This window comes from Sinocyclocheilus rhinocerous, unplaced genomic scaffold (assembly GCF_001515625.1).
Source record: "Sinocyclocheilus rhinocerous isolate Xijiao unplaced genomic scaffold, SAMN03320098_v1.1 scaffold585, whole genome shotgun sequence".
NCBI classification, from domain to species: domain Eukaryota; kingdom Metazoa; phylum Chordata; class Actinopteri; order Cypriniformes; family Cyprinidae; genus Sinocyclocheilus; species Sinocyclocheilus rhinocerous.
The window spans coordinates 2,205,230-2,231,071 of NW_015630024.1; the positions used below are offsets into that span (position 1 = coordinate 2,205,230).

A 25,842-nucleotide genomic window follows, 5' to 3' on the forward strand; every position below is an offset into this window, starting at 1 on the left:
AATTGAATTAAAGTTGAATAAACTTCAACTTTACTGTTCAGTGCACTGATGTCAGACTCATTTTGGATAATAAAGTTTATTGTTAAATTGTTAAATGCCCTGCCTCCATTACATATCTCTGTCACGTCATTATAAAGTGTTTGATCCCCACATTTGAGTGATCATTTGCAAAAAATTTGCTTATATATATATATATATATATATTCTGTTTATGTATATACTGTATTCTATATATAGTACCAGTCAAATGTGTGGACACACGAATGGGAAAGTGTCCAAACTTTTGACTGGTACTGTACTATAATATACACAAAGAATATCGGCCGATATATCGATATCGGCCTTTTTTAAACTCCCTAATATCGGTATCGGCCCCAAAAAACCCATATCGGTCGGGCTCTAGCAAGAACTACTCGAACTTTAATGGCATTCAATTCACAGACAGCCAACACCACAGTAGAAAGTGGTGTGACTATCCAGGAGATGTGAGAAGAGGTCAGATCAGAGAAGCATGTGGCGGAAATGTGCCGAGACACTTGAGCTGTACCTTTTGAAAGCAACACCAGAGTGTGAGCCTTCTTTCACCAAATTGTCATGAATGAAGTGGAGACAAAAGCAACATCAAACCTCAGTATAAACTGTAAATGATAACTAAAAAAAGTACAACGGTACCACGTAAACTGCATGTATATGGTAATCTTTCAGTAACATGGTATATATCAAGATAAAATGGTATTTAACACGTCACATGACAGCACAGTAGTTTTGATCGACAGGGATTTTCAATGACTGATGCTGATATCTAGACAACATCATTTAAATGGATAGTTCACCCAAAAATTTAAACTCTACTCATGTCGTTTCAAACCCATAAAACTAATTTTATATATATATTTTTTTAAAAATGTTAATTTGCATTTTGAAGACTAACCAATGTCTCTTATGGGATTTGAACAAAATGAGGATCAGTAAATGATTTGACAGTATTTTCATTTCATTTCATACTAACCCTTTAAAAATGAAAACAATTAAACAAAAATATAGGCATTTTTTTTTTGTTTTTTAATAAAAACTTTAGCTTATTAATAATAAATTTTATTATTTTTAAATTTATTTTAATGATTTAAAAATTTATTGACTAATAGTTTTATAAATTATTTATTCATCTTTTTTTTATCCTATTTTTAATAACATGGGGAATAACTATAGTCCATCAAATTATTATGGTTATAATTCCAGAAGTGAGTAACAAACATTGAATTAAAAGAGACAAATCAAATAATTTACAACTGGTTAGAAGTCCAAGTTGCATGTCTTTTGTACTCCCACTGGCTTTAACTTACACCAATAAAACACTCCTAAAACATTAACCTCAAGATGACCCCAGGGCAGAGCAAATACAGAGAACCCAGGTGTTTGAAAAACGTGTTAACACATCAATGAAACCACTTCACCAGTCTGGCTACACAGGTTTCACTTGCACCGTTGTAAGAAAGGCTTTTACTAAGTGCCAATGAACCCTGAATGCTGAGTCGAGTGAGTAAACAATTTCTCTTTCTGGTATTTAAAAAAAAGTGTGAGCATCTTTTACTGCATATTTTTTGCATTCTCAGCATTACACAATAGAAACATTGTCATCTTTAGGTCTATATATTAAGATGTAAATGTGTAACCAAGACTCCAATACCCACAATGCCCTGCAACAGAGCCATTAAAAACAAGTGCACTTCATGCGAATAGAAGAACATGTGACTGTTTTTAACCAATCAATGCAAAGGAAGTCATGATACAGCCTTGGGGATGGTAAAACATACATCTGAGCCCTCTTTAGCCCATTATAACAAGTAAAATATTTGTACTTAATAGTATTTGAAGAAGTAAAGTTGTAACAAAACCACTTTCTCTAGACGATTGCATTAAAAACTGTCCATCCAAACATCTGCAGAGTAATGCAACCTACCTGGAAGTCATGCAATGCAACAATGTTCTCATGTTTCAGTTCCTAAAGAAAACAAATAAGAATTAATTTGCACACAAATGCTTTATTATTATTATGTAATGGAAATACAGTGTATTGCCAGCCAATACAACCAGAACGTACCTTCAATATCTTGATCTCTTTCCCCAGAAGAGTCTGAGATTTGGCCAGATTCTTCTTGTTTATGCATTTGACAGCAACTTCCCAATCATGCTTCTGAAAAGTTCAATGATTTTAGCTGTTAACCATAATCACCTTACAGTCTACATTGTATTAAACATATTTGACCATAGACATGCCCGTGCATGTCTATGGGTCAGATCTATTGTTTTACAGTCTCTGATTAACTGTCATCTCTAAAAACGAAAATGACACATTAAAAGCTTGAAAATGTATTATATGTAATGGGTTTAATGCGTATCTCTCTATAATACTGGACATTTAATCTCTTATTCTAGTCTCCATCTGTTGTGCTCGAGGCCTTTAAGGTGGTATGTCAGATCTGCAACCAGTATGAAAACAGAAACCAAATTCTTATCAATATACAATCACACCTCTGCATGCAGACGAAAATGATGCAATATATATTTTTTAAATGATATTTTCTCACCTCTCGATGCCTGCCTTTGAATACCACAGCGAAGGCACCGTGTCCTATAAGGTCCTTCCTACTGAACTCGAATTTCCCGACAGTCTCCATCTCCCACCTGATCCCAAATATTGCAGCTTGACTATTTATGTGAAATAAAGCTGGCCCACAAATATCCTCTTTCTGCTTCCCTCTTCTCCTCAGTCTGGACGAGGCTGCTGGAAAGTTGAACCCCACTTCTGCGTGCCATGGGCAACCTTTCCATACAAATACCCCTCTCCTCTTTCATGATATCCTGGAGGTGAAGAGGAGATCTACTCCTTTTAATTATGACAGTTCCCCATGTCGGCAAACCGCTTGTCGTGATTGGTAAATAAATAAAATCGAGCTACGCTAAAAATACCACCTCAAAACGCTAGCGATGGGTTTGTTTGTGTACATCCGATGTTGTCAGCTCTGCTAATATCCTCGCGTTCGTGTTCGGAGTTACGTCAGGCTCGCAGAGTCGCGATTGCATATAACACGGTTGTCTTTTCACCAAATATCCCTGAGATATCTGAAAAGCTCGAGCAAGATTTGTCTATTGGTCTCAACAAAGACCTCAATTTAGTCGAGGTCTGCAGCGCTGCGCATGCGCACTACCATTTCACCCAGGATCGGTGTTGACGTCAAGGAAGCGCTGTCACGTTCGCGTCACTGCAACACAAAAATAAACAAAAAGCAAACGAACCTGAAATCAACCAACATGAAGTAATGAGATGGAAATATTTTTGTATATATATTAATATCAATAAGTAGACTGCAAGAGAGTCGGGTTATGTCAGTGGGTTTACAATTGGAATTCAGTCGGCATTACACTGCATTCACTTTAACAGTAAATCATCGATTAATGTAACTTTACCAGTTTTAATATTTTTACTGGAAAAAAACTCAAATTGACTGTAACATTGTAACAAGTGTTACACAACAGTAACAAGTGTGACAGTAACAAGTGTTCTTACAGAAAGACACAGCAAAAATATATTGTGACAACAGCAGAACTAACGTTACAAAGAAAACAAGCGAATAGCATTGAACACGTGTTTATAAAATTAGTCTATAATTACTTAAAACTTAATTCGAAGCTTCTGAAATATTTTAGGCACCTTTTCAAAGTGCACCTAGGTATTCTGTAGACTAGAGTAGGCTACTTCAGGTGCCATCGTGTAGTAGTTTGGAATAGCAAAATTATGGGCCAGTCTGAGCTCAGTTGTTTGAGGCAAAATAACCAACAAATAAAAACACAATAGTGTAGACAGGCAGCAAAAGCTATTGCTACTTTATGTAGATTTTAGACTTTTTAGTGAAGAGTTTTGGAGACAACGTTATTTAAAACATTTAGGCCTACTTTTAAAACACTACACTCAGGCCTACTTTTATTCATATATATGCATAAGAGGGCCCCGCTGTGATCTTGACATGAATTCCAGGGGGTGGGCAGTGTTTCTATGTGAATCTGAAATTTGGTGAAACAGTCTGGGAATTATATAGAGGCTGTTTGTTGAATACTTTTTTGAAATTTTAGAAATAAGATAGCCTTTGTAAACGAGCAGTTGAAAGAAATGACCTTCTTAGCCATAATGTTTACTTAAAACTTAATTCGAAGCTTCTGAAATATTTTAGCCACCTTTTCAAAGTGCATCTAGGTATTCTGTAGACTAGAGTAGGCTACTTCATGTGCCATCGTGTAGTAGTTTGGAATAGCAAAATTATGGGCCAGTCTGAGCTCAGTTGTTTGAATTGTTTGAGGCAAAATAACCAACAAATAAAAACACAATAGTGTAGACAGGCAGCAAAAGCTATTGCTACTTTATGTAGATTTTAGACTTTTTAGTGAAGAGTTTTGGAGACAACGTTATTTAAAACATTTAGGCCTACTTTTAAAACACTACACTCAGGCCTACTTTTATTCATATATATGCATAAGAGGGCCCCGCTGTGATCTTGACATGAATTCCAGGGGGTGGGCAGTGTTTCTATGTGAATCTGAAATTTGGTGAAACAGTCTGGGAATTATATAGAGGCTGTTTGTTGAATACTTTTTTGAAATTTTAGAAATAAGATAGCCTTTGTAAACGAGCAGTTGAAAGAAATGACCTTCTTAGCCATAATGTTTTACTCTACCTGCAAAGTAAGAGAGCCGTGCATTCACTGCAAATAACATAGAGATGGAAACTGAATACATAGTCAAGGAGAAGTTTTTGCTTCACTAGAATGTAAACGTCTCAGCAAGCATACAATATGACATGAAAGCAAAGTGCAATATTATCTTCAGGGTTTGTTAATGAAAATAAAATGAAATAGTGCTACATCATGTACTTGTACACAGTACCATGGTAATACCATATTTGTTTGATTGTTTGGACATTCTTTGAAGCACCTTGAAATACTATGGAAATAACATGAATATGGTAATCATTCAATTTGAAAGAAAGTAATACTTTTATTCAGCAAGAGCACATTACATTTTCAAATCAAAAGTGTCAGTAATGGCTTTTACACTGTTCCAAAAAATGCCTATTTCAAATAAACGTGACACTGAAGACTAAATAAATAAGCTTATAGTAATGCTGCTGAAAATTCAGCTTTGCCATCACAGGTATAAATTACATTTTAAAATACATTAATATAGAAAACCATTATCTTAAATTGTAATAGTATTTCAATTTGACTGTTTTGCTATATATCAAATAAATGCAGCCTTGGTGAGCATAATAAAAGGTGAGCATAATAAACGGATTTCAATCGGATTTACACAAAAATCGGATTTGGGCTGACAGTTTGAATGAGGCTTAAGAGAGTTCTTTCAAAAACATAAAAAAAAATCTTACCAACCAACCCCAAATATTTGAACAGTAGTGTACTGTATATTAGAACACTGTAGTAATGCCATTCTATAAATATGACTTTTCCTAATCTTATGAGAACTGATAGGCCTATTACTTGTTAAATTGATTACACACTTCAATCAATATCTAATTTGGCATCCAATTCAACCACTAGAGGGTGATGCAGGCTTGCAGAACACTCAGAGCCTTGAGGACAACAGCATCTTCAATGCACAAGCTTGGCAGCTGGAATTGGTCTGGGAGCGAGTCATTTGGAAGACCAACTGAGAGCATTTAGCATCCTGTATTGTGACCCATTTCAACAAGGTTACTTAAAACTCTTTCATGTTTTGCATCTGATATGCTTGGCTCTTGCCCTTCATGGAGTGGAAAGGCAAGTGCTGGCAGTACACCATGACGGTGAAAGCCTTCAAATTGCTTTTATGCTGGTTCCTTTCACTCTTGTTGCTCCTGATCTCAACAACAGCCCTGTTTGTTCACATTTAGGGATCCAGTCCGGTAAATTTTTTGTACTCAAAGGTCTTTCATGATCAGTCACTTTGCATCAAAAGGGCTTCAGCTGAACAAGATGGAAAATTACGTTTGGAGATAAATTCATGTTATGGATGCCAGAGCTCTCCTGTGTCAATGAGGCCAGCAGGCAGAGCTGTAGGAAAGTAATGTCACAGATGTACGGTGGAGATCAAAGTGCTGCTGCTCCTTGAAAGACCTCTGAGTGGTAAATCCATAGTGTTCACATGAGTCACCTGTCAGCTTATCAAGTGGAACTGCGGAGAAGCTTAACTCATGACAAACAAACCATCACTCACACAGCCACTGAGCTGAACTACTCCTCATACGTGTAAGAGCCAAAAGGTTATCAGAAACTGTCAGTTGGGGACTGAGACATGCAGGTGGGTGACTCTTCATGACTGCCTGCTGAAATTGTCTATCACCAATACCAGCACAGACCTCGAATTTTGTGTGCACTTGGCTTGCCGTATACGGTGGCTTCATGAATTGCAACGGCCCAAAAGGGAATGGATTGGTTCTGCCTAAACCATCTGGTGAATTCCCCTGCTGTGGCTCAGTCCAAAACCCTACAGCACCAGTGAGGAACGAGCGGCACTCTTACTGCTCGTAATTGTCATACAATGTGTTCAAAACACCCGGAGTCTATGCCTATACAACCACTGGAGGAATGAGTAAGAGGGGGCTGGTGCTGCTTTGGCAGAGAGATTTATATTGTATTATGTAAATTTGATGCATTTGATGATAAGACAAGCTTCGACATCAGGGTTGCGCGCCATTCAGAACTGAATTAGAAATGCCTTTTAAATTGAACTAAAGCAGAATTAAAATTAATAGAAATGGGAAAAAAAAAAAAACTTTTTCATGGATGGATGGATTTAGATAGATAGAAACACCTCTGATAGATGCACTGCAAAAAATGATTTTCTTCCTTAGTATTTTTTGTCTTTTTTTCTAGTATAAATATCTAAAAATTCTTGAATCAGGATGCATTTACTTGACAAGTAAAATGACTAAAGATATTTTGTCTTGTTTTCTGAAAATATTATCCAAATTTTGTTAGTTTTTGCCTAAAACAGGCAAAAATAACTGCCAATGGAGTAAGAAAAATAATCTTAATGCAAAGGCTAAACAAGATTATTTTTCTTACCCCATTGGCAGATATTTGTACTCGTTTTAAGAAAAAAAAAAAAAAAAAAAATTATATAATATTTTTAGAGATCAAGACATAATGTCTTAAGTCATTTTACTTGTCAAGTAAACGCATCCTGATTCAAGAATTTTTAGATATTTATACTAGAAAACAAGACAAAAATACTTAGAAAATAATTTTTTGCAGTGTAGATATTCGATCTTAAAGCAATAGATTTTTTTTATCATACTTTAACTTTTGTGGAAAACACCTTATTTCTTAGAATGCATTATCAATGTTGAATTTCTTTTAATTGCAACTCAGTAAATTTGTGTAGCGTGTCCAATTCAATTCCAATTCACACTCACAAACTGAAAAGGAGCCCGTTTTTCTCCATTTTGAATTTTGTCCAACCCTGGTCGACATGATAAATCAGCTGAACCATATGGATTTGCTATAGGACTACATCCGCCCACTTGATTCCGCTCAAGCACGGGTGTAGAATCAGCCTGACCGTGTTTTTACCTTCAAAGAAAGCGGTAAAGCCAAACCTATTGAAATTTCAGGCGGTACTTCACAGGATCCCTGAACAATGTCCGTGGGCTGAATAAATGTAGTTTCAGTCACTGGAACATGACCACTCTGCTTACCCACGGGTGCCGACGGTCTCCAGGCAGCCGGGTAATTAGCAGCACTGGAACCTTTGTTGAAACATTTTACCGCTCAAAGTATTTCGGTTATCGCCACCGGAAGGTAACTGACACATCATTCGAAGTCATTAGTTTTACTCTCAGCACTTTTTAAAACATCATTGTATCGGCACCCACACACACGCGCACACACTCAGACACACGCAAACAACCTCTACAGCTTTTCCCATACATGGCACGAAGTGGGCTCGTTGCCAAGGCGACGGTTAGTTTCCATACCCATTGTGAAATGTATATGCGTTGTCCTTGATGTACAGTAAGACAGGCACAAAATAACAAAGTTACAGCAGAATACATGTAGGATGTCTGCACATAAACAAACAAGAAAATCATGCCAACAGAGCTCTGGGTGCTAATAAAATTCTGATTGGTGGCGTGATGCTATTTTGGCATCTCTAGGTGAATGTGGTGCACAAAAAACAGCGGCGGGAACCGCGTGACAGCAGCTGTCATGTCTGTGGGGAAAAGCAGCGTGGAGCTCGCTTTTAGTCTCTGTGTGACATGAAATTACGGCACTCATCACGCAAGTTCGCTCATTCTTCTTTATTTTTCTACAAAAATATTTAACCTTATAAAAGACAGCTCAGAATGTACAATGTTTTTGCAACTGCCATAGAAGTATTTGCCTTAAATATATATGTATATGTATTTATATATAGTAGGCTATATAAGCATTTCTTTACATATATAATCAGAGTGCACTCTCAGCAGCCCAGGATATGAGTCAAACATTCTCCCAGTCTGTTGAATTATTTCTCATAACTCTTTCGGACTGTGGGAACTGTTGGAAAGACTGTAACAAGACTAAAATAATTGTATAACCAAATGTTTCTAGCTGTGGAGATCCAGGCATTGTGAATCCAGCTTCATGCATGACCTTGATGCACTAAACAATAGTGGTGTTTATTACAAAAAAAAATAGTCAATTGAAATTATAAGTAACTGTCATTGCTTTAGAGTGATGATTTTGTGGTGGTTATTACTAAAACAGTCAGTACTGAAGATGAGAGTAAATATAATTTGCTTAGAACAAGGCAGACTAATAAGAAAAAGATGCTAAGACACTGGGAATAGGTGGATCAGAGAGGATGAGGAGGAGACGGTTACAATAAGGAACCCGGTGCTGCCCATGTAGCCTTGTGTTCGAGTTGTTCTGCATCTCTGGGGAGTCCGACTGCATTTCTGTGCACGCCAGCCAATCCTTGCCGATGGGACGCGGATAACCCACTTCAACCTCCATATCGCTGCCCGCCACACGCCAGTACTCCTTTCCCTTGAAGAAATATGACGCTCCTGAGAAGAAAAAGTGGAAAATATAAGGAAATAAAATACAGGTTGATGCGTAGAATGGATTTTTCAGACCTGCTTTCATCTGGCATACACATCATGATGGTTTCACTTTTCCCAGTGTGGCTTTTGTCAACTCTATTTCCTGTTTTGAGACCACCTGGGGTGATACTAGAATTTGAGCCTTGGGGGGCTTGACCCCCAGTAATATTGGAGATTCAGAATATGTTGTGCTTTGAGTAGTGCTTCTCAAACTGTAGTCTGTGGACACTGGTGGTCTGTTTTAGACTGTCCTAGTTGTCGGAGAATTGATTGGTTGTCAAAAAAATATAAACAGAAAAAAAAACTGTCATTAAAAAGAATAAACACTAAATTAACCGAGGGAACTGCAGGGGGTTCATGAGTTGATGAAAAGCTAATAATTAATGAAATCATAAAAATGTAAAATTAAAAATAATTTTAAAATGAAAACAATCAAATTAAAAGATATATAATTTATCCCGGGGATAAATATTCAATAAATATTTTAGATGCAACAACTGACAACCCCTGAACTGTTTTTAACTGACATTTATACATAAGTGGTTATATAAATAAAAATTTAGAATAACAATATTACTTTATGACATTGTTAAATACTTTGTATTTTTTTCTCACATAAAGCTATCAAACGACTTTAGAAAAGGGCACAGATTCATACAGATTATGTTTATTTGTTTCCTTTTTTGAGCTTGACAGTTTTTGGTCCCCACCTAATTTAATTATATGGAAAAGAGCAGCACAGAAATTTTGCTAAATATCTCCTTTTGTGCTCCACAGAAGAAAGAAAGTCCCATCGGTTTGAAATGACTTGAGGGTGAGTAAATGATGACAGAATTTGATTTTTTAAAATCTATTTCTTTAACACTCTACACTGACAGCTGAATAAATCATGTGTTATGGAGGATGAGACACAAGACAATAGCCCCTCTAGATAGAGTCTAGAATCACAAACACATTTTGCCACTTGATGAAAGCCTATTCCTCCGGTTCAGCCTAATACTTGCATTTGTCCCCTCTGAACAAGAGCTTTACTATCTCTCTCTGTCTCGCTCTGCAGGTGAAATTGGCCCTCAGTGCTGTCTATCTGAACAGGATACTGTTGCCAGCTCCTCCTCAGGCTGATACTTCTTCCCTCCCATGGAGGCCAGGGACTGTCACTTTAGAGTGTGGCCTGCTCTCACTCCTCGTTCAGAGCTCTTCCTGTGGGGTTGGCAAAGCCTCCGAGAACAACACCTGATGAGACACCTTCTCTGCCCCTCACTCAGCCTACAGAGGAACCACAGGGAAAAAGGTCTGGTACGTCAAGTGGAGCCTAAAACTATGCTTGTGTGTGAATTAGCTGCAAAGATGATTTCTCAGGGTGGATAAAACAGTGCAAACTAAATTTAAATGCGTCTAAAAGGTCCCTAACTTGTCATTTGTAAAAAAAATTTGGCATGAGACGCTAAGAAAAAAATAAATTAAGACATGACATTTAAAACATGTTCAAAATGCTTTAATGCTAATTACAGCTGCTGGAAGCAATAAATCTTTGGAGATAACAATCATAAAATGTTCTAATAGATATCCCTGAAATATGTATTCTGAGAAATAGTACGTGCCGGTCCTAAGCTCTGTGAAAAGCAATAGAAAAGGAGAGAGTGGCCTGCATTTTTTTCTCCATCATAAATAGACTTTCTACCTGTCAATCATTTTGTATAATTGGAATATGCTGACAATGGGTTGGTCAAATTTAATACATGGGTTAATAGTGTTAACATTTTGAATTATTGCATGCATTTACTCAATTTTTACAGTATTAGTGTAATAGACAACATGGAAAAAAGGAAATAAAAGAAGCTGTATGTGTGTTTTTACATGAAAGTGCTTAGCTTTTATTTAACACGGGCTTGATTCGATCCACCACAGAATTTCAAATGCCTGTTCTTCATCCTTGAGGACACCATGAGGAGCTCGCTGTGCATTAAGCACAATGCCGTGCATTAGGCATGACAGGACATTATGCCCCTTTCTCCATTCAGCTCACATAGAGCTCAAAACTGCTGCTATGACAACCACACAATCAAAACACCTGCCTGGCTAACATCCTCTCCACCCAAATAAAATCATATCTTCCAAGGCGGATCAGGGTCATAAAACTGCGAACCGTTCCTTTATATGATGTATAACGCATTAAAGAGTAATTTTTGAGATGTTACTGGATACTGCACAAGATGGAAGATAATATGAGCACACACATTTAAATTTTGTAGCTAATTTAAGAATTTTTATTTTCTTGATAAGCCTAGTTTCCTTTCCTGTGTTTTCAGTTGAAACTGGAAGCTGGGAGCTGGATGCTGAACAGTGTTGCTATTATTTACTAATTAGTTAATAATATAAAAACTTTTGTTCATTGAAATATAATTAAAATATACATACTAGATAATAGACTTAAAATAAAAAAAATTTAAATGCTGCCATGTCAACAAACTGAAATAATAGTTGAAGTTGATAAAAAAAATGACAAAAATTACTAAAAATAAAACTGAAATAAAAATATAATAATAACTAAATAATATTAAAAAAATATTACAAAACCCAAAAAAGATAAAAGCACATAACAAAATGACCAAATAAAAATAAAACTAAAAGAAAAAAGTGAAAATAGAAAAATAAAAATATTCAAATATTTAATAGCATATACTATAAATAATAGTACAAATAATACTAAAATAACAGATGCTGAGGTGCTAACAGCTTTTTCTGTATGTCATGGCCTGGAAAAAACATGATTTGCTACTTGCTATTGCTATTTTGGGAGCATTTACACAGTATTAATTATTTAGGTGGCAGGATGTTCTCATTTCAGAGACCATTTTTTATAGACATCTACGTGTACAAAATGAGACAACTTTTTTTGGTCCATTTTCAAAAAGATAGTACAATTGAAATTTTCACATCTGCTAACAGCTGATTGTGTCAACTTCTGAGAGCATATCTACAGTCTTAAAGGAATAGTTCACCCGAAAATGAAAATTGTCATTTTTTACTCACCCTCATGTCGTTCCAAACCTGTATAAGTTTCTTTCTTATGTAGAACACAAAAGAATATAATTTGAAGAATTTCAAAGAACCAAACAGTTGTTGGTCCCCATTGATTTCCATAGTAGGGAAAGAAATACTGTGGAAGTCAGTGGGGGCCATCAACTCTTTGATTACCAGCATTCTTCAAAATAACTTCTTTTATGTTCAACTTAGGAAAGAAGCTTATACAGGTTTGGAATGAGATGAAGGTGAGTAACTGATGACAAAAATTAATTTTTGGGTGAACTATCCCTTTAAAGCTAGACATGCTCTGAATTACAATTTCATTGCATCTTTAACATTTTGTATCATTACATTTAGCATGGCTATGCTGTTCTCCACCTAGTTCAACAGCGAACCGGTATGAACCAGCCTAGACAAGCACAGAAATTCATGTCGGTCTTTTCATGCTGGAAGGAAAACGATAAATTTTTTTGTGGCTCTAAAAGATAACATCCAGGAGAACTGCTTAAAATTCAAGATTCACAATACTTACTGTCAGACCACCGCATGGCGTCATCTAGTTGAGATGGGATCCCTTTCCACAGCGCCGTGTCTTTTGGGTAGCCGAGGTCCATGTGCCGCAGATGGTCATCATAGCGCCAATAACGGCTGTCCTTGAAGAAGTAGGTCTTCTCATTGTGCAGCCAAACAAATACGGCATCCACTCCCTCCGCAGGCAGTCCGAAGTCCGTGACAAGTCGTGGGTAGCCCTCTTCAACATTATTGTCCTTGAACACCCAATATTTCCCACCTAGGGAAGTGAGAACGACTTATTGTGAGGTGGGAAAATTGTAGGCTTCATTAGCAGCAAACCAGATTAGAAAACACAGACCTGCTGTGAAATACATTTAAATGCTCTAAATATACAACACGTGTTCTTTTTACCTCCATGCTTTTGAGCTGAAATTGGATTTGAGGTACGACTTCAAAACACTCTCGCATTATATCTTTGAAGGACATTGTTTGCTTTATAGTCTAACTCTTTTATTAAAAATGACATTTACATAACTCGAGAGTGTTAAATTTCAATCATTTCGAGAATTTTCCTAAGAGTGAGTGTTTACGCTCCAGGGAGCATTTTGTTTAAAATGTCTGGAATTAACTACATTATCAGAAGGTCTTTTTGAAATAATTTTAAAGAGCCTTTGATAGACATTCTTGATCTCTTTAACTGTGGAATTACCACAGATTACTGATTGCCAAAAGCAACAAACACAGTGCAATACTAGATATGGACATTTTCTAAATGTGTTGCACAAAACTCGACACCACAATGCTAAGGTGTTGCACTCATCCAGTTCAGAATGAGTTATGTGCCAAAGTGCAATACATAAAGGTGACATATCATGAAAATCTGACTTTTCCAGGTTTTAAGTGCTATAATCAGGTCCCCGGTGCATCTACCAACCAAGGAAACCTGAAAAAGATTAACTCAGTAACTTTGTTTTGGTAAGCCTTTTTCTGCAAGCGTCTGAAAAACGAGCGCGTCTGATTTCGCTCACTTGGTCTGCCACACAGATCTAAAATAAACGTGATTTATTTCCCAGTTGCTTACCTTCACAGACATAACCGACTGTTTTTGGAACTCGTGTGTGTTTTTAACGTAAACTTGTGTGTGAATGAGAACTTAGTTTAGTACTCACATGCTGTGACAGCCTCTTTCTGTCCGTGTGCTTCGGATGTGTGCACTCAGAAAACCACATATCAGAAGTTTAAACTCATATGGTTTAAAACGCATGTTTTCAGCGCGACAAACATGATAATCAGAACCAAAACAGATGTTTTTAGCAGGTCCGAGCTGTAATGGCACAGCTCTATTCTGGAAAAGGGGGCGGGGAGCAGCAGCTCATTTGCATTTAAAGAGACAGGCATGAAAAACAGCTTGTTTTTGCTTCCACTCAAAATAGGCATTTTCAAAACGATATAATAAATGATCTGTGGGGTATTTTGAGCTGAAACTTCACAGACACATTCTGGGGACACCAGAGACTTATATTACATATTGTAAAAAGGGGCATAATATGTCTCCTTTAAGGTGAGAAATTCTGACAAACCAGTCAAGATGTATGAGTAATAATTAAAGTAAAGGTTATATCAAAGGGTTATATTAAATATTAACTTCATAAAAGATTAAATCCAGGCATTTACCTTTAAAGAACACTATCTTATGGTCTCCAGGTCTCTCGTATACAGCATCCACACTGACCAGGTTGGCAGGCAAACCCCTCCAGAAGCGATGGATCTGAGCTGGCCTTAATGACACCAGGTGCTTCTCACGTGTCAGACGCCAAAAATACTTCCCTGACAAGAAGTTTGACAGTAAGAATGTGTGGTTTTTGTGCATTTATGTAAGCTTATGGTGTAGTTATGTGCTATCATATGATATGTAATATTATGTATAAGGGACATTGGTTAATAAAGCATGGAATGTGTGCATGGCCGGGGGCAGTGGGTAGGAGGGTGCCCAGCTGGCAGAACCAGCCAAGCAAATACAGTGCACAAATGATAATATATCAAAATGCAGACAGCAGTAGTCTGAAGACAGCGCATTCATGACTAAACAGGAAAACAAAACAATTTCACAGCAGTCCAAGTTCAAGATTTTTGCATCATGAAAAAAAAATTAAATAATGTTTTATTGTGTCCACAAATCTGAGTATTATAATGCAAAAAATAAAATAAATAAATAATAAAAATAAGCAAATAAAAAAAGAAAATAGTTTCTTTCGTGTTTAAACTTCACCTTCTATAATTCTAATGAGATAAGAAAATTAAATACAATTAAATAAACTCAAATTCAATATATATTGTATCTTAATATCAGTTATTAATATCTTAATACAATAATATCAATTTTAGTCATAATATCTCATGCAGTTATGCTTTTCTATTAAATTCATTTTATTTTAAAGATCCAAGATATTTGGATAATTGGAAAACAAGACACAAAATACCAATTAAGATTGTTTTTATTGATATTTTGTACTTTATACACACAGAAGGGTGTATACTTTATACTTGGTCTGTTGCTAATAGCTACTGATTTCACTGGACTTCAGGGTGTTCTTACCTTTGAAAAAGAAGGCCTCCCCTCGAATCTGGGCTACAGCATCAAAGTGGCTAGTGCATCTGTCAGGGGCATCAGGGGCAGGTCTGTGAGGTAGTACAAACAGAAAATAAATGAAATGGATAAGCTTTAAACAAATGGCTTTGCAAGGCATGTGAAGGTAGAGCATAAGATTTTCACTAGTAGAAGTGTTTGTGTCTCTACATGAGTAAATCATTTATTATGGAAGGAATAATTGACGACAGACCACTGAATTATTTAAAGGGATCCTATTATGCTTTTTCACTTTTTCAACTTTAGTTAGTCTGTAAGCACACCTCGAGGTGGTCATGCAGCCTCAGAGTAATGCAGAATAAGTTCACTGCAGCATAATTTTAAATAATTACATGATCCAGATCAATTATTTCAAAAATACCCGAGGTGTCAAGGTTTAGCTGGTTTACATGGTCTAGTTAGGCCCTACTGGTAGATGTCTTAACTACAACTTCTGTCTGGAAAGGGGAAAAGTTGCATTCAGTCAAAAACAAAACAAAACAAAAAATAAAAAACACGCCAAAAAATACAAAAACAAAAAAACCACAAAACAAAACAAATTGTTAAATAATTACTAAAATAAAACAAAACAAAAAACAATGTTAAAAAAAATTACAAAATAAAATAATATAAAGTAAATATAATATAAAATATATATAACAATTAAATAAATATAATAAATAAATAAAATGGTATAAAATAAAATAAAGTTATATAAAACAAAAAAGCAAAATGAAAAAGTAAAAATAAAATAATACAAAATAGATAATAAAATAAATAGAAAATAAAAATGACATGGAAAAATATTAAAAAAATTGAAAGTAAATGTAATCAAAAATAAAATAAATTAAATTATATAAAATATATAAAAATTTAAATATGGAAAAAATAAAATAAAATAACAGTGTATACCACAGCTAACATAGTAAATGTATTTATCTCAAGACATTTTTCAGGTTTTCTAAAATATGCACTGCTTTCTTATGCCACCATTTAAATATCAAGTTTAAAATCAGCACATATTAATATTAATTTGAAAGCATTAGCACTTTTACTGTAAGTCTGTACAGTACATTATTATTTTTGTCTAACTATGGCTATGTGCAACCAGACTCGAATGTCCTTACTATGTTCTTGGTTTAAGATTGGACAAATCAATGAAGATGTTATCACCAGCTTGCAACAGAATCTCTGAATGTGTTATCCCCTCGGCTAATGACTGATTTAGCACTTTGACGTGGCTGGGATGCTAATGATGGAGCAATTACGGTGACAGAGCTGCTTTTGTGAGCCGGAACTCGCCTGACACTTTATTAACAAAGATTTCATTCACAGCTTATTAGCTGAGCTCTCTGAGAGGAATATATTACTGACCTTTGTCAAACTAAGTCTACCTGTCTCACGTGTCTGCTGTCAAGATGTAGAGAGAGAGGAAATAGAGAGGTGCACGCTGCTCTCAGAGCAACTAAATGCTTGCTTACTAGGAGTCAGGAATTGAGTCTGTAATTTGTGTCATTCTGGCATTTGCTTCAGGAAGGTTGAGTGCAGTTGCAGGCGGATTATGAAGTCCATACATACTCTCCTTCTAAATGATGGACCACTACCTCTGCAATTCAAAATATTCAGAGGAGTGTGGGTTTTGTGGGTGCGCGCTTGTTGACTCACGGTATCGTGGATCTGTTTTCGGGGAGGTCAAGCAGGACGGGAGGTTCGGCCGTTTGAGAGGGGTCATCTGGCTGCATTGTGTGCGATACGGACTCTCGAACACCTGATAAAACACAAGGCGAGTTCAGCTTGCGTAAAAGCATAAAAACGGCACATTTCTGAGAGGAACACACACTAAGTGTGTGCTTCACTTTTTGACAAACCTTATTACACTCAAAAATAGAGATAACAGCCAGTCACATAAAATGAGTTTAGCAAAACTACCATTGCCACAAAAGACAGAGAAAATGTATGAGTAATAATGTGCAAGTAAAAATAAAACTAAGCTAATGAGGACAATGTTTAACAACCAACAAAAGTTCATTTCTACTTTGTTCCAAATCAAATACTATTTATTTTCAAAGAATGCTATTCCTTTAAATTTTAACCTGTTTGGGGACCTTTTAATAGCTCAAAAACATATAAAATATACATATTTTGTGAGTAATTGATACTTAACAGGTTTTATAATCATATGATAACTTATTATAAACAAAATGTTGTCTTAAAAACACGCATACAACATCCTTCATCAAAAATGTTACAGTATGCGACTCATGTTTGGGGTCCCATCAAGTGACCCAAGGTAAGAAAAATGATTAAACACAATAATTGGTAACCCTTTACAACAAGGTTCCATTTTTTTCCTATATTTAATGCATTAACTAACATCAACAATGAACAATACACTGTTACAGTATTTATTAATCTTTGTTAACGTTAGTTCATAGTTAGTCCATGTTAGCTCAAGTCCATTATATAACATTAATAGATACAACATTTGATTTTAATAATGTATTAGTAACTGTCGGAATAAACATTAACTAAGACTAAAAAGATTTGTAAGTATTTTTCACTGTTAGTTTTTGGTAATGTAGTTAGCTAATGTTAACATGGCACCTTATTGTAAAGTGTCAACAAGTGTTTTTTTTTTTTTTTACCTCTGAAGCAGGTAATTCACTTACATTGTGGTACAACAGAGGCTTAAAGCGGCTCGAGGCTAGCTAAAGCGGCTAGCTAGAGCTGAAAATAAAATCACAAGGTTAATTATGAAACTATTACTTTTTTCTTAGTTCTGTTATGTTTTTTAATTATTAATTTGGTATCAGAGAAAAATATTAAAAAAATTGAAAGTAAATGCAATCAAAAATAAAATAAATTAAATTATATAAAATATATAAAAATTTAAATATGGAAAAAATAAAATAAAATAACAGTGTATACCACAGCTAACATAGTAAATGTATTTATCTCAAGACATTTTTCAGGTTTTCTAAAATATGCACTGCTTTCTTATGCCACCATTTAAATATCAAGTTTAAAATCAGCACATATTAATATTAATTTGAAAGCATTAGCACTTTTACTGTAAGTCTGTACAGTACATTATTATTTTTGTCTAACTATGGCTATGTGCAACCAGACTCGAATGTCCTTACTATGTTCTTGGTTTAAGATTGGACAAATCAATGAAGATGTTATCACCAGCTTGCAACAGAATCTCTGAATGTGTTATCCCCTCGGCTAATGACTGATTTAGCACTTTGACGTGGCTGGGATGCTAATGATGGAGCAATTACGGTGACAGAGCTGCTTTTGTGAGCCGGAACTCGCCTGACACTTTATTAACAAAGATTTCATTCACAGCTTATTAGCTGAGCTCTCTGAGAGGAATATATTACTGACCTTTGTCAAACCAAATCTACCTGTCTCACACATCTGCCGTGATGATGGAGGGAGAGGAAATAGAGAGGTGCATGCTGCTCTCAGAGCAGCTAAATGCTTGCTTACTAGGAGTCAGGAATTGAGTCTGTAATTTGTGTCATTCTGGCATTTGCTTCAGGAAGGTTGAGTGCAGTTGCAGGCGGATTATGAAGTCCATACATACTCTCCTTCTAAATGATGGACCACTACCTCTGCAATTCAAAATATTCAGAGGAGTGTGGGTTTTGTGGGTGCGCGCTTGTTGACTCACGGTATCGTGGATCTGTTTTCGGGGAGGTCAAGCAGGACGGGAGGTTCGGCCGTTTGAGAGGGGTCATCTGGCTGCATTGTGTGCGATACGGACTCTCGAACACCTGATAAAACACAAGGCGAGTTCAGCTTGCGTAAAAGCATAAAAACGGCACATTTCTGAGAGGAACACACACTAAGTGTGTGCTTCACTTTTTGACAAACCTTATTACACTCAAAAATAGAGATAACAGCCAGTCACATAAAATGAGTTTAGCAAAACTACCATTGCCACAAAAGACAGAGAAAATGTATGAGTAATAATGTGCAAGTAAAAATAAAACTAAGCTAATGAGGACAATGTTTAACAACCAACAAAAGTTCATTTCTACTTTGTTCCAAATCAAATACTATTTATTTTCAAAGAATGCTATTCCTTTAAATTTTAACCTGTTTGGGGACCTTTTAATAGCTCAAAAACATATAAAATATACATATTTTGTGAGTAATTGATACTTAACAGGTTTTATAATCATATGATAACTTATTATAAACAAAATGTTGTCTTAAAAACACGCATACAACATCCTTCATCAAAAATGTTACAGTATGCGACTCATGTTTGGGGTCCCATCAAGTGACCCAAGGTAAGAAAAATGATTAAACACAATAATTGGTAACCCTTTACAACAAGGTTCCATTTTTTTCCTATATTTAATGCATTAACTAACATCAACAATGAACAATACACTGTTACAGTATTTATTAATCTTTGTTAACGTTAGTTCATAGTTAGTCCATGTTAGCTCAAGTCCATTATATAACATTAATAGATACAACATTTGATTTTAATAATGTATTAGTAACTGTCGGAATAAACATTAACTAAGACTAAAAAGATTTGTAAGTATTTTTCACTGTTAGTTTTTGGTAATGTAGTTAGCTAATGTTAACATGGCACCTTATTGTAAAGTGTCAACAAGTGTTTTTTTTTTTTTTTACCTCTGAAGCAGGTAATTCACTTACATTGTGGTACAACAGAGGCTTAAAGCGGCTCGAGGCTAGCTAAAGCGGCTAGCTAGAGCTGAAAATAAAATCACAAGGTTAATTATGAAACTATTACTTTTTTCTTAGTTCTGTTATGTTTTTTAATTATTAATTTGGTATCAGATATTTCTCCTAAAAAAGGAGACCGATGAGACTCTTACCATGCTGCTGATAAACAGTAACAGAATTGAGCTACAAAATCGGTGTGGATAGCATGGCTGATATAAATTGGTCTTTGGAGACCATTTAGTTCAGTTCATATTGAAATGACAGAGCACAACTTGAGGCATTATTGAGATGAAACACACAAGAAGACACCTGAGATTACTGGAATCTTTTTCTCAGGAGAACCATCTGAGAAGCAAAAGAACATATTAAAAGAATTTGAATGGAAAATAAGTCAACTACGAAATACTATTATTAAAATAAAGACAGTAAAGTCAACCTCAGCAGAACGTAAGGGTTAATTAATTGGACAAAAAGCAGTGGTATTTAACTCCGGATATGTGCATAATCATTAAACTGCAGAAACAGGGATGTATTAAGCCCGCGTTCACCTACTACTCTGAGTTCCAGAGCTCCTGGCAGTATTTGCTTGTCTTTGAGCCCATCTTGATCCTTTCATCCCTATATATAACTCTCTCTATCTCTTTGCTTCCCACCATGTGTGTTTGCAGCGGCGTTCGGCATTCTGCATGTTGATTAGCAGGGTCCAAATCATGGTGACGACCAATTAATCTCTGTGCTCCTAGCCTGGCTCAACAAAGCCATGTAATTAAATCAATAGTGCCCCTATACAAACCAAATAACTTCTGCTCTTTGTGCCCCTCGTTTAGGGCCCGTTATTTGCCTGGTGGGATCACAGAAAAGGGCAGCCTGCAGAGGGGGCATGCAGTGCCAATCACTGCAAATTACAATGGGCACTTCAGCTAAAAACAAGGTAGTGTGAGTGGGAAGGGATGGAGGAAATGCAGAAAACAGCTGAACCACTTTTACATGCCAGTCAGAATGTGCAAGTGATGTGAATGCACTCTTTCCATAACAACTCACAGTTACACTTTATTTTAAGGGGTCCTTGTTAAAGTGTAATTATACATTTAAGTACTGTGTAATATTAATTAACTACATGTACTTACTATATGGTTAGGGTTAGGATTAGGGGTTGGTTTATTTGTATGTAATTATGCATAATTTATTGTTATTATAATAGTACGTACATGTAACATATGTAACAAGGACACCTTAAAATAAAGTGTTGTCCAACTCACTAAAACACAAACTAAACCAATTAACTAACTAATAGCTAAATAACTAAAGTATATAGGGAATTAACAACATGATATTACAATAGTACAATCCCCTCGATAGCCAGGTTTCCATCCAAGGATTTTTTAACGAAAAAATATTTAGCGCTTCAATTTTTACCGATATAGCTAATGGAAATGCCATTTATCGATAAAATTTCTCATGTGTCGACATTATCTTTTTCCGTTTAACTTTAGCGCATAAATTCTATAACGATACTTCAAATGTCCCAAAAAATTGTTTGGAAACACTTTTTGTCAAGAAAAGGGGCTTTAACGCAAATAAATGTGGTGTCACATGGCAGAATTAGCCTATAGGAAGCATCCGAGTTCATGGTGTTGCTCACGTTAAAGCACCCATTCCCTGTAGTTCAAAAGCGCATTAAATCTTATTCATATTATTAAATTGCATCTAAAATTATTTTAAATTTGGTAAGAAAAAGACAAGTTACCTCTCAAACATACTTATCTTAATTTGATGTTCCTTTAGTAGCCTACGTTTACGTTATTTTTTACACTGCACTGCTCAGTTTAAATAGCCTGTAGTCCATGCCGTTCAGTGTGACCACCGTACCCCCGTGATATTACTATGCCAAGCACATTTTGTTTTAAGTGGATATTGGAACGCAAAGTACAAAGTTTTAAATTAATTCGTTTTGGCTTGTTAGTAGCTTCTTATATCTTTTTTTTATTCTTGTTTTGTGCTGAGTTCTGTTTTACCGTTAAATTTAAAGTTTGTTGTGGAGTGAGGGGAACTAAAATAACATGGTTTTCAATTTTGGCTGACTGTATTTTATTATGACAATGAACAGGCTGCGTTGTCCAGTTAGTAATACTTAACTACGTGAGTGAGGCGCCGGCACGATCACTTGTTGTTGTTGTTGTTTTTTTTCCTTTTAAAAGTGGAAAGAACTTCCGTCTACACCGGACGCGAGCGGCAAGGCAACTGTCGCGTCCGGTGTAGACACGGTGTTACTATACTCTTTCATTTGTGGTCATATGAGAGTAAGACATTATTCAAAACTATTCTAAATATTCCTTTATTTGTGTACATTCACAATAAAATCAAAACATTGTGCTTTTGTAAAATAAAGGAAACAAACAGGATGCCGATTTCTCAAGAGCGCATCACAAAAATGAGCCGAATTCTGCATTTAGGCTGCTAATTGAGACAATTCATTTTTTTTTAAGGATGACATCATCACGCACAGCATTTTATCGGTAAAAGGCCAGTTGGATGGAAACAGGCTGTAGACAGCAATTTTCGCAAAGTTTTTTTATCTTTTCTCTTTATCAATAACAAAACAGGGCAAAAGCTGGATGGAAACTTGGCTAATGTTATTTCAGCAACACGGTTTTAAATGTTGACACTAGGGTTATTATAGTTAACTAAAACGAAAAGCATTAAAACATTATCAGTATACTCTGGTACTAGAATTTGTTAACTGAAATAAAATAAAAAAATAAAAAATAAACTTTTTTTTTCAGCTAGTTGCCAATGCAGCATTTCTCATTTCCAAACTATATTTAAAAACTATAGACGTGTAAAAAAAAATAAAAAATAGAAATGACAAAAACTGAAAAATTACTACAAAAAAAAGAAAATTAAAATGGAAAATATAAAAATAAAAACTAATTCAAAGTATTAATAAAATCTATATTAGTATCTCAATGATACTAAAATAACAGAGGTTGGCACATTAATAAATTAATACAATAATAATAATAATAATATTTCTGAATATAATGAATATAATATTTATTGTATTCAAATATATATATATATAAAACTATACAGACATGTTTAATTCTGTATATATATATATATATATATATATATATATATAGATAGGAGTAATGATGGAGCTTTTGGACGCCGCATATTCTCTCAGAAACGACGAAAGACGAATCTACTTCAACATGCTAACTGTTTTAATTTATTCCCTTAATATTTTTCTTGTGGCCCGTACGTATTGAAAAAAAATGAGAAGAAACGTATTTCGTGTTAAACAGGTTATTTTTGAGAGTCGGTGCTTGAAATACGCTAAGGCTTTTTATTTCATAGTTTTTTTTTTGACAGTGTTAATATTTTAATTATAGGCATTTAATTCACTGTAGAATAGACTTGTTTTAAAATACCTTAACATTTTAATTGAGGAGTAAATAGCCTAATCTTTTATTATCCTCGCAGCGCGTCAGTTATGCGGTAATATTGTTGGGCAAATTAATTGTAAGTTTAATTTAATAATAAAAGTAACTTCATAATAATAATAGGTCTAATAAAAATAAGAATGTAACAGGCCACATTAATTGGAAATGCCAAATACTCCTAATATTGCCAATAATTGATGTTTTTATCGTCATGTTGACACAAGATCATCATGTTTCGATGCAACCCAGCAAGGGGAGGTTATCACGGGGCCTTCCACTACGCCACTGGACAGTTATGTTGTTTGGGCTGCCTTGTTGAGCGCAGTGGCACTGAGAACATTATATTTCACACATTTTAAGCTCTTTTATTTTCCAAATGTAATAGGATTAGTCCAACGAATTGTTTGGTTTGCAATGCGTACCGAACCGAAAGCCTCATACCGAACGGTTCAATACGAATACGAATATATATATATGGCAATAAGACGACGCAGACAGCGCATGTAACGGCGCTATCAGCAGGCTCATTCTTAGTGTCATCCTTGTGTGTTTACTGTTGACAGATTACAGCATCTATCTGTCTGTATGTCTTGCAGAGAGACTGTGCCTTCGAGTTGTCGCTACTTGTCACTTTTAGTTTCTCCAACAATGCCAAGGCATCTGAGATTCAAACAGTGATAGCAGGGTGTCCGTGTTTGATTGAAGATCTCAGCTCACACAGTCTGCCAGTCTGCCACTGCGCCTGTTTTCAGCTAACTGATGGAGAGGAAGGAGGTACAGGAAGAAAGAAAGAAGCCAGACGTGACCAAGGGGTGGACGTTCTTACCGTAAAGCTGCCAGACGCGAATCTTGTCTTCGTACGGGAGGTTGTACTTCAGCGGGTCGCCCACTGGCCCCTGATAGTAAGGGCGCATGATGGACTCAATGGCAGAGGTGTGTGCGAGCCCTATGGCGTGGCCAAACTCATGCACCGCCACTGCGAAAAGGTCCATTCCATGAGAATCTGATGAGAAAAGACAGAATAAAGAAGAAATGTTAGAGAAAAAAGTTTTTTCTTCATAATAACAAAGCAGAGGAAGAAAGTATTGCTTAGATGAGAGGTTTTCAAACTGGGGTCTACAGAAACCCAGACACCAAGTGGGTGCTAAATGTTCAGATAATAACAGTGTAAAATAAAAAACATAAAAAATTAAATAAAATAAATCCGTAAATGATGCAAAATAAATATCAAATAATAAAATAAATAAGACCACCTCTGAGTTGTTCAGAAAGAAATAGTGGAAAAATATAAAATAAAAATACATTTTAAAAATTAATATAAAATGAAAAAAATAAATAAATGAATTTTAATTATACAAATAATAAATTTTACATTTTACATTATTTAAATCATGAAATAAATTACAAATTATTTTATTTTATTGATGGCTATATTTTTATATTTCACTTTAGGTTTACACATTTAACAGTTCTCTATAAGTGAGTAGAAATAATTTTAATATATTAATTTATACAAATAAATAGATTTTATATAAATGTATATAAAATAAAATAAATAATTAAAATAAATGTATAATAATTATACAAATTATAAATGAGAATTTTTACATTATTTAAATAATTAAATAAACCACAAATTATTTTATTTTACTGATTCCCATAGTTTTATATTTTACTTTAGGTTTACACATTTAACAGTACACTATAAGTGTGTTGAAATAATTTCAATATATTAATTTATACAAATACATATTGTTGTCATGTGTATGTTCCTGTTTGTCCTTATTTGGTTTGGTTCTTGTTCTCATTATTAGTAGTCACCTGTTCCTTGTTATTAGTTATCCTCCTCACCCGTCTGCCCCTCGTTATCTGCCCTATTTGAGTTCTAGCCCGTTCTGTTCTCCCTTGTCTGGAATTGTTAATGTCAACGTGTGTTTTCCTGGATATAATTAAAGACTGTATGTTTGAATTGGAATCTGCGTCTTCTCGCTCCGTGCTCCTCACAGTAGCATACCGTGACAATTGTGACCCTGGACCACAAAACCAGTCATAAGGGTCAATTTTTGGAAATTGAGATTTATACAACATCTGAAAGCTGATAAATAAGCTGAATAAATAAGCTTTCCATTGATGTATGGTTTGTTAGGATAGGACAATATTTGGCCAAGATACAACTAATCTGAGAGTGCAGAAAAACAAAATATTGAGAAAATCGCCTTTAAAGCTGTCCAAATGAAGTCCTTAGCAATGCATATTACTAATCAAAAAAAGTTTTGATATATTTACGGTAAGAAGTTTAAAAAATATCTTCATGGAACATGATATTTACTTAATATGCTAATGATTTTTGGCATATAAGAAAAATCAATAATTTTGAGCCA

General features: G+C 35.1%; 2 protein-coding genes across 2 annotated transcripts in view; both read right to left on the reverse strand.

The window, feature by feature from the left end:
* The window catches only part of LOC107739710 (serine/threonine-protein kinase ULK1-like), a 29,586-nt gene extending 26,363 nt beyond the window's left edge, over positions 1–3,223 (reverse strand). The window contains exons 1-3 of the mRNA XM_016551915.1: positions 2,589–3,223; positions 2,102–2,194; positions 1,961–2,002 (exon numbers count right to left, since the gene is read on the reverse strand). Of these exons, the coding sequence (XP_016407401.1) occupies positions 1,961–2,002; positions 2,102–2,194; positions 2,589–2,678 (225 nt within the window). The 5' untranslated portion in view covers positions 2,679–3,223. The remainder of the gene's footprint in view (positions 1–1,960; positions 2,003–2,101; positions 2,195–2,588) is intronic.
* A 2,382-nt stretch (positions 3,224–5,605) lies between these two features.
* The window catches only part of LOC107739737 (matrix metalloproteinase-17-like), an 88,394-nt gene continuing 68,157 nt past the window's right edge, over positions 5,606–25,842 (reverse strand). The window contains exons 5-11 of the mRNA XM_016551938.1: positions 24,288–24,464; positions 18,982–19,084; positions 15,273–15,355; positions 14,351–14,503; positions 12,696–12,953; positions 8,915–9,100; positions 5,606–5,718 (exon numbers count right to left, since the gene is read on the reverse strand). Of these exons, the coding sequence (XP_016407424.1) occupies positions 5,606–5,718; positions 8,915–9,100; positions 12,696–12,953; positions 14,351–14,503; positions 15,273–15,355; positions 18,982–19,084; positions 24,288–24,464 (1,073 nt within the window). The remainder of the gene's footprint in view (positions 5,719–8,914; positions 9,101–12,695; positions 12,954–14,350; positions 14,504–15,272; positions 15,356–18,981; positions 19,085–24,287; positions 24,465–25,842) is intronic.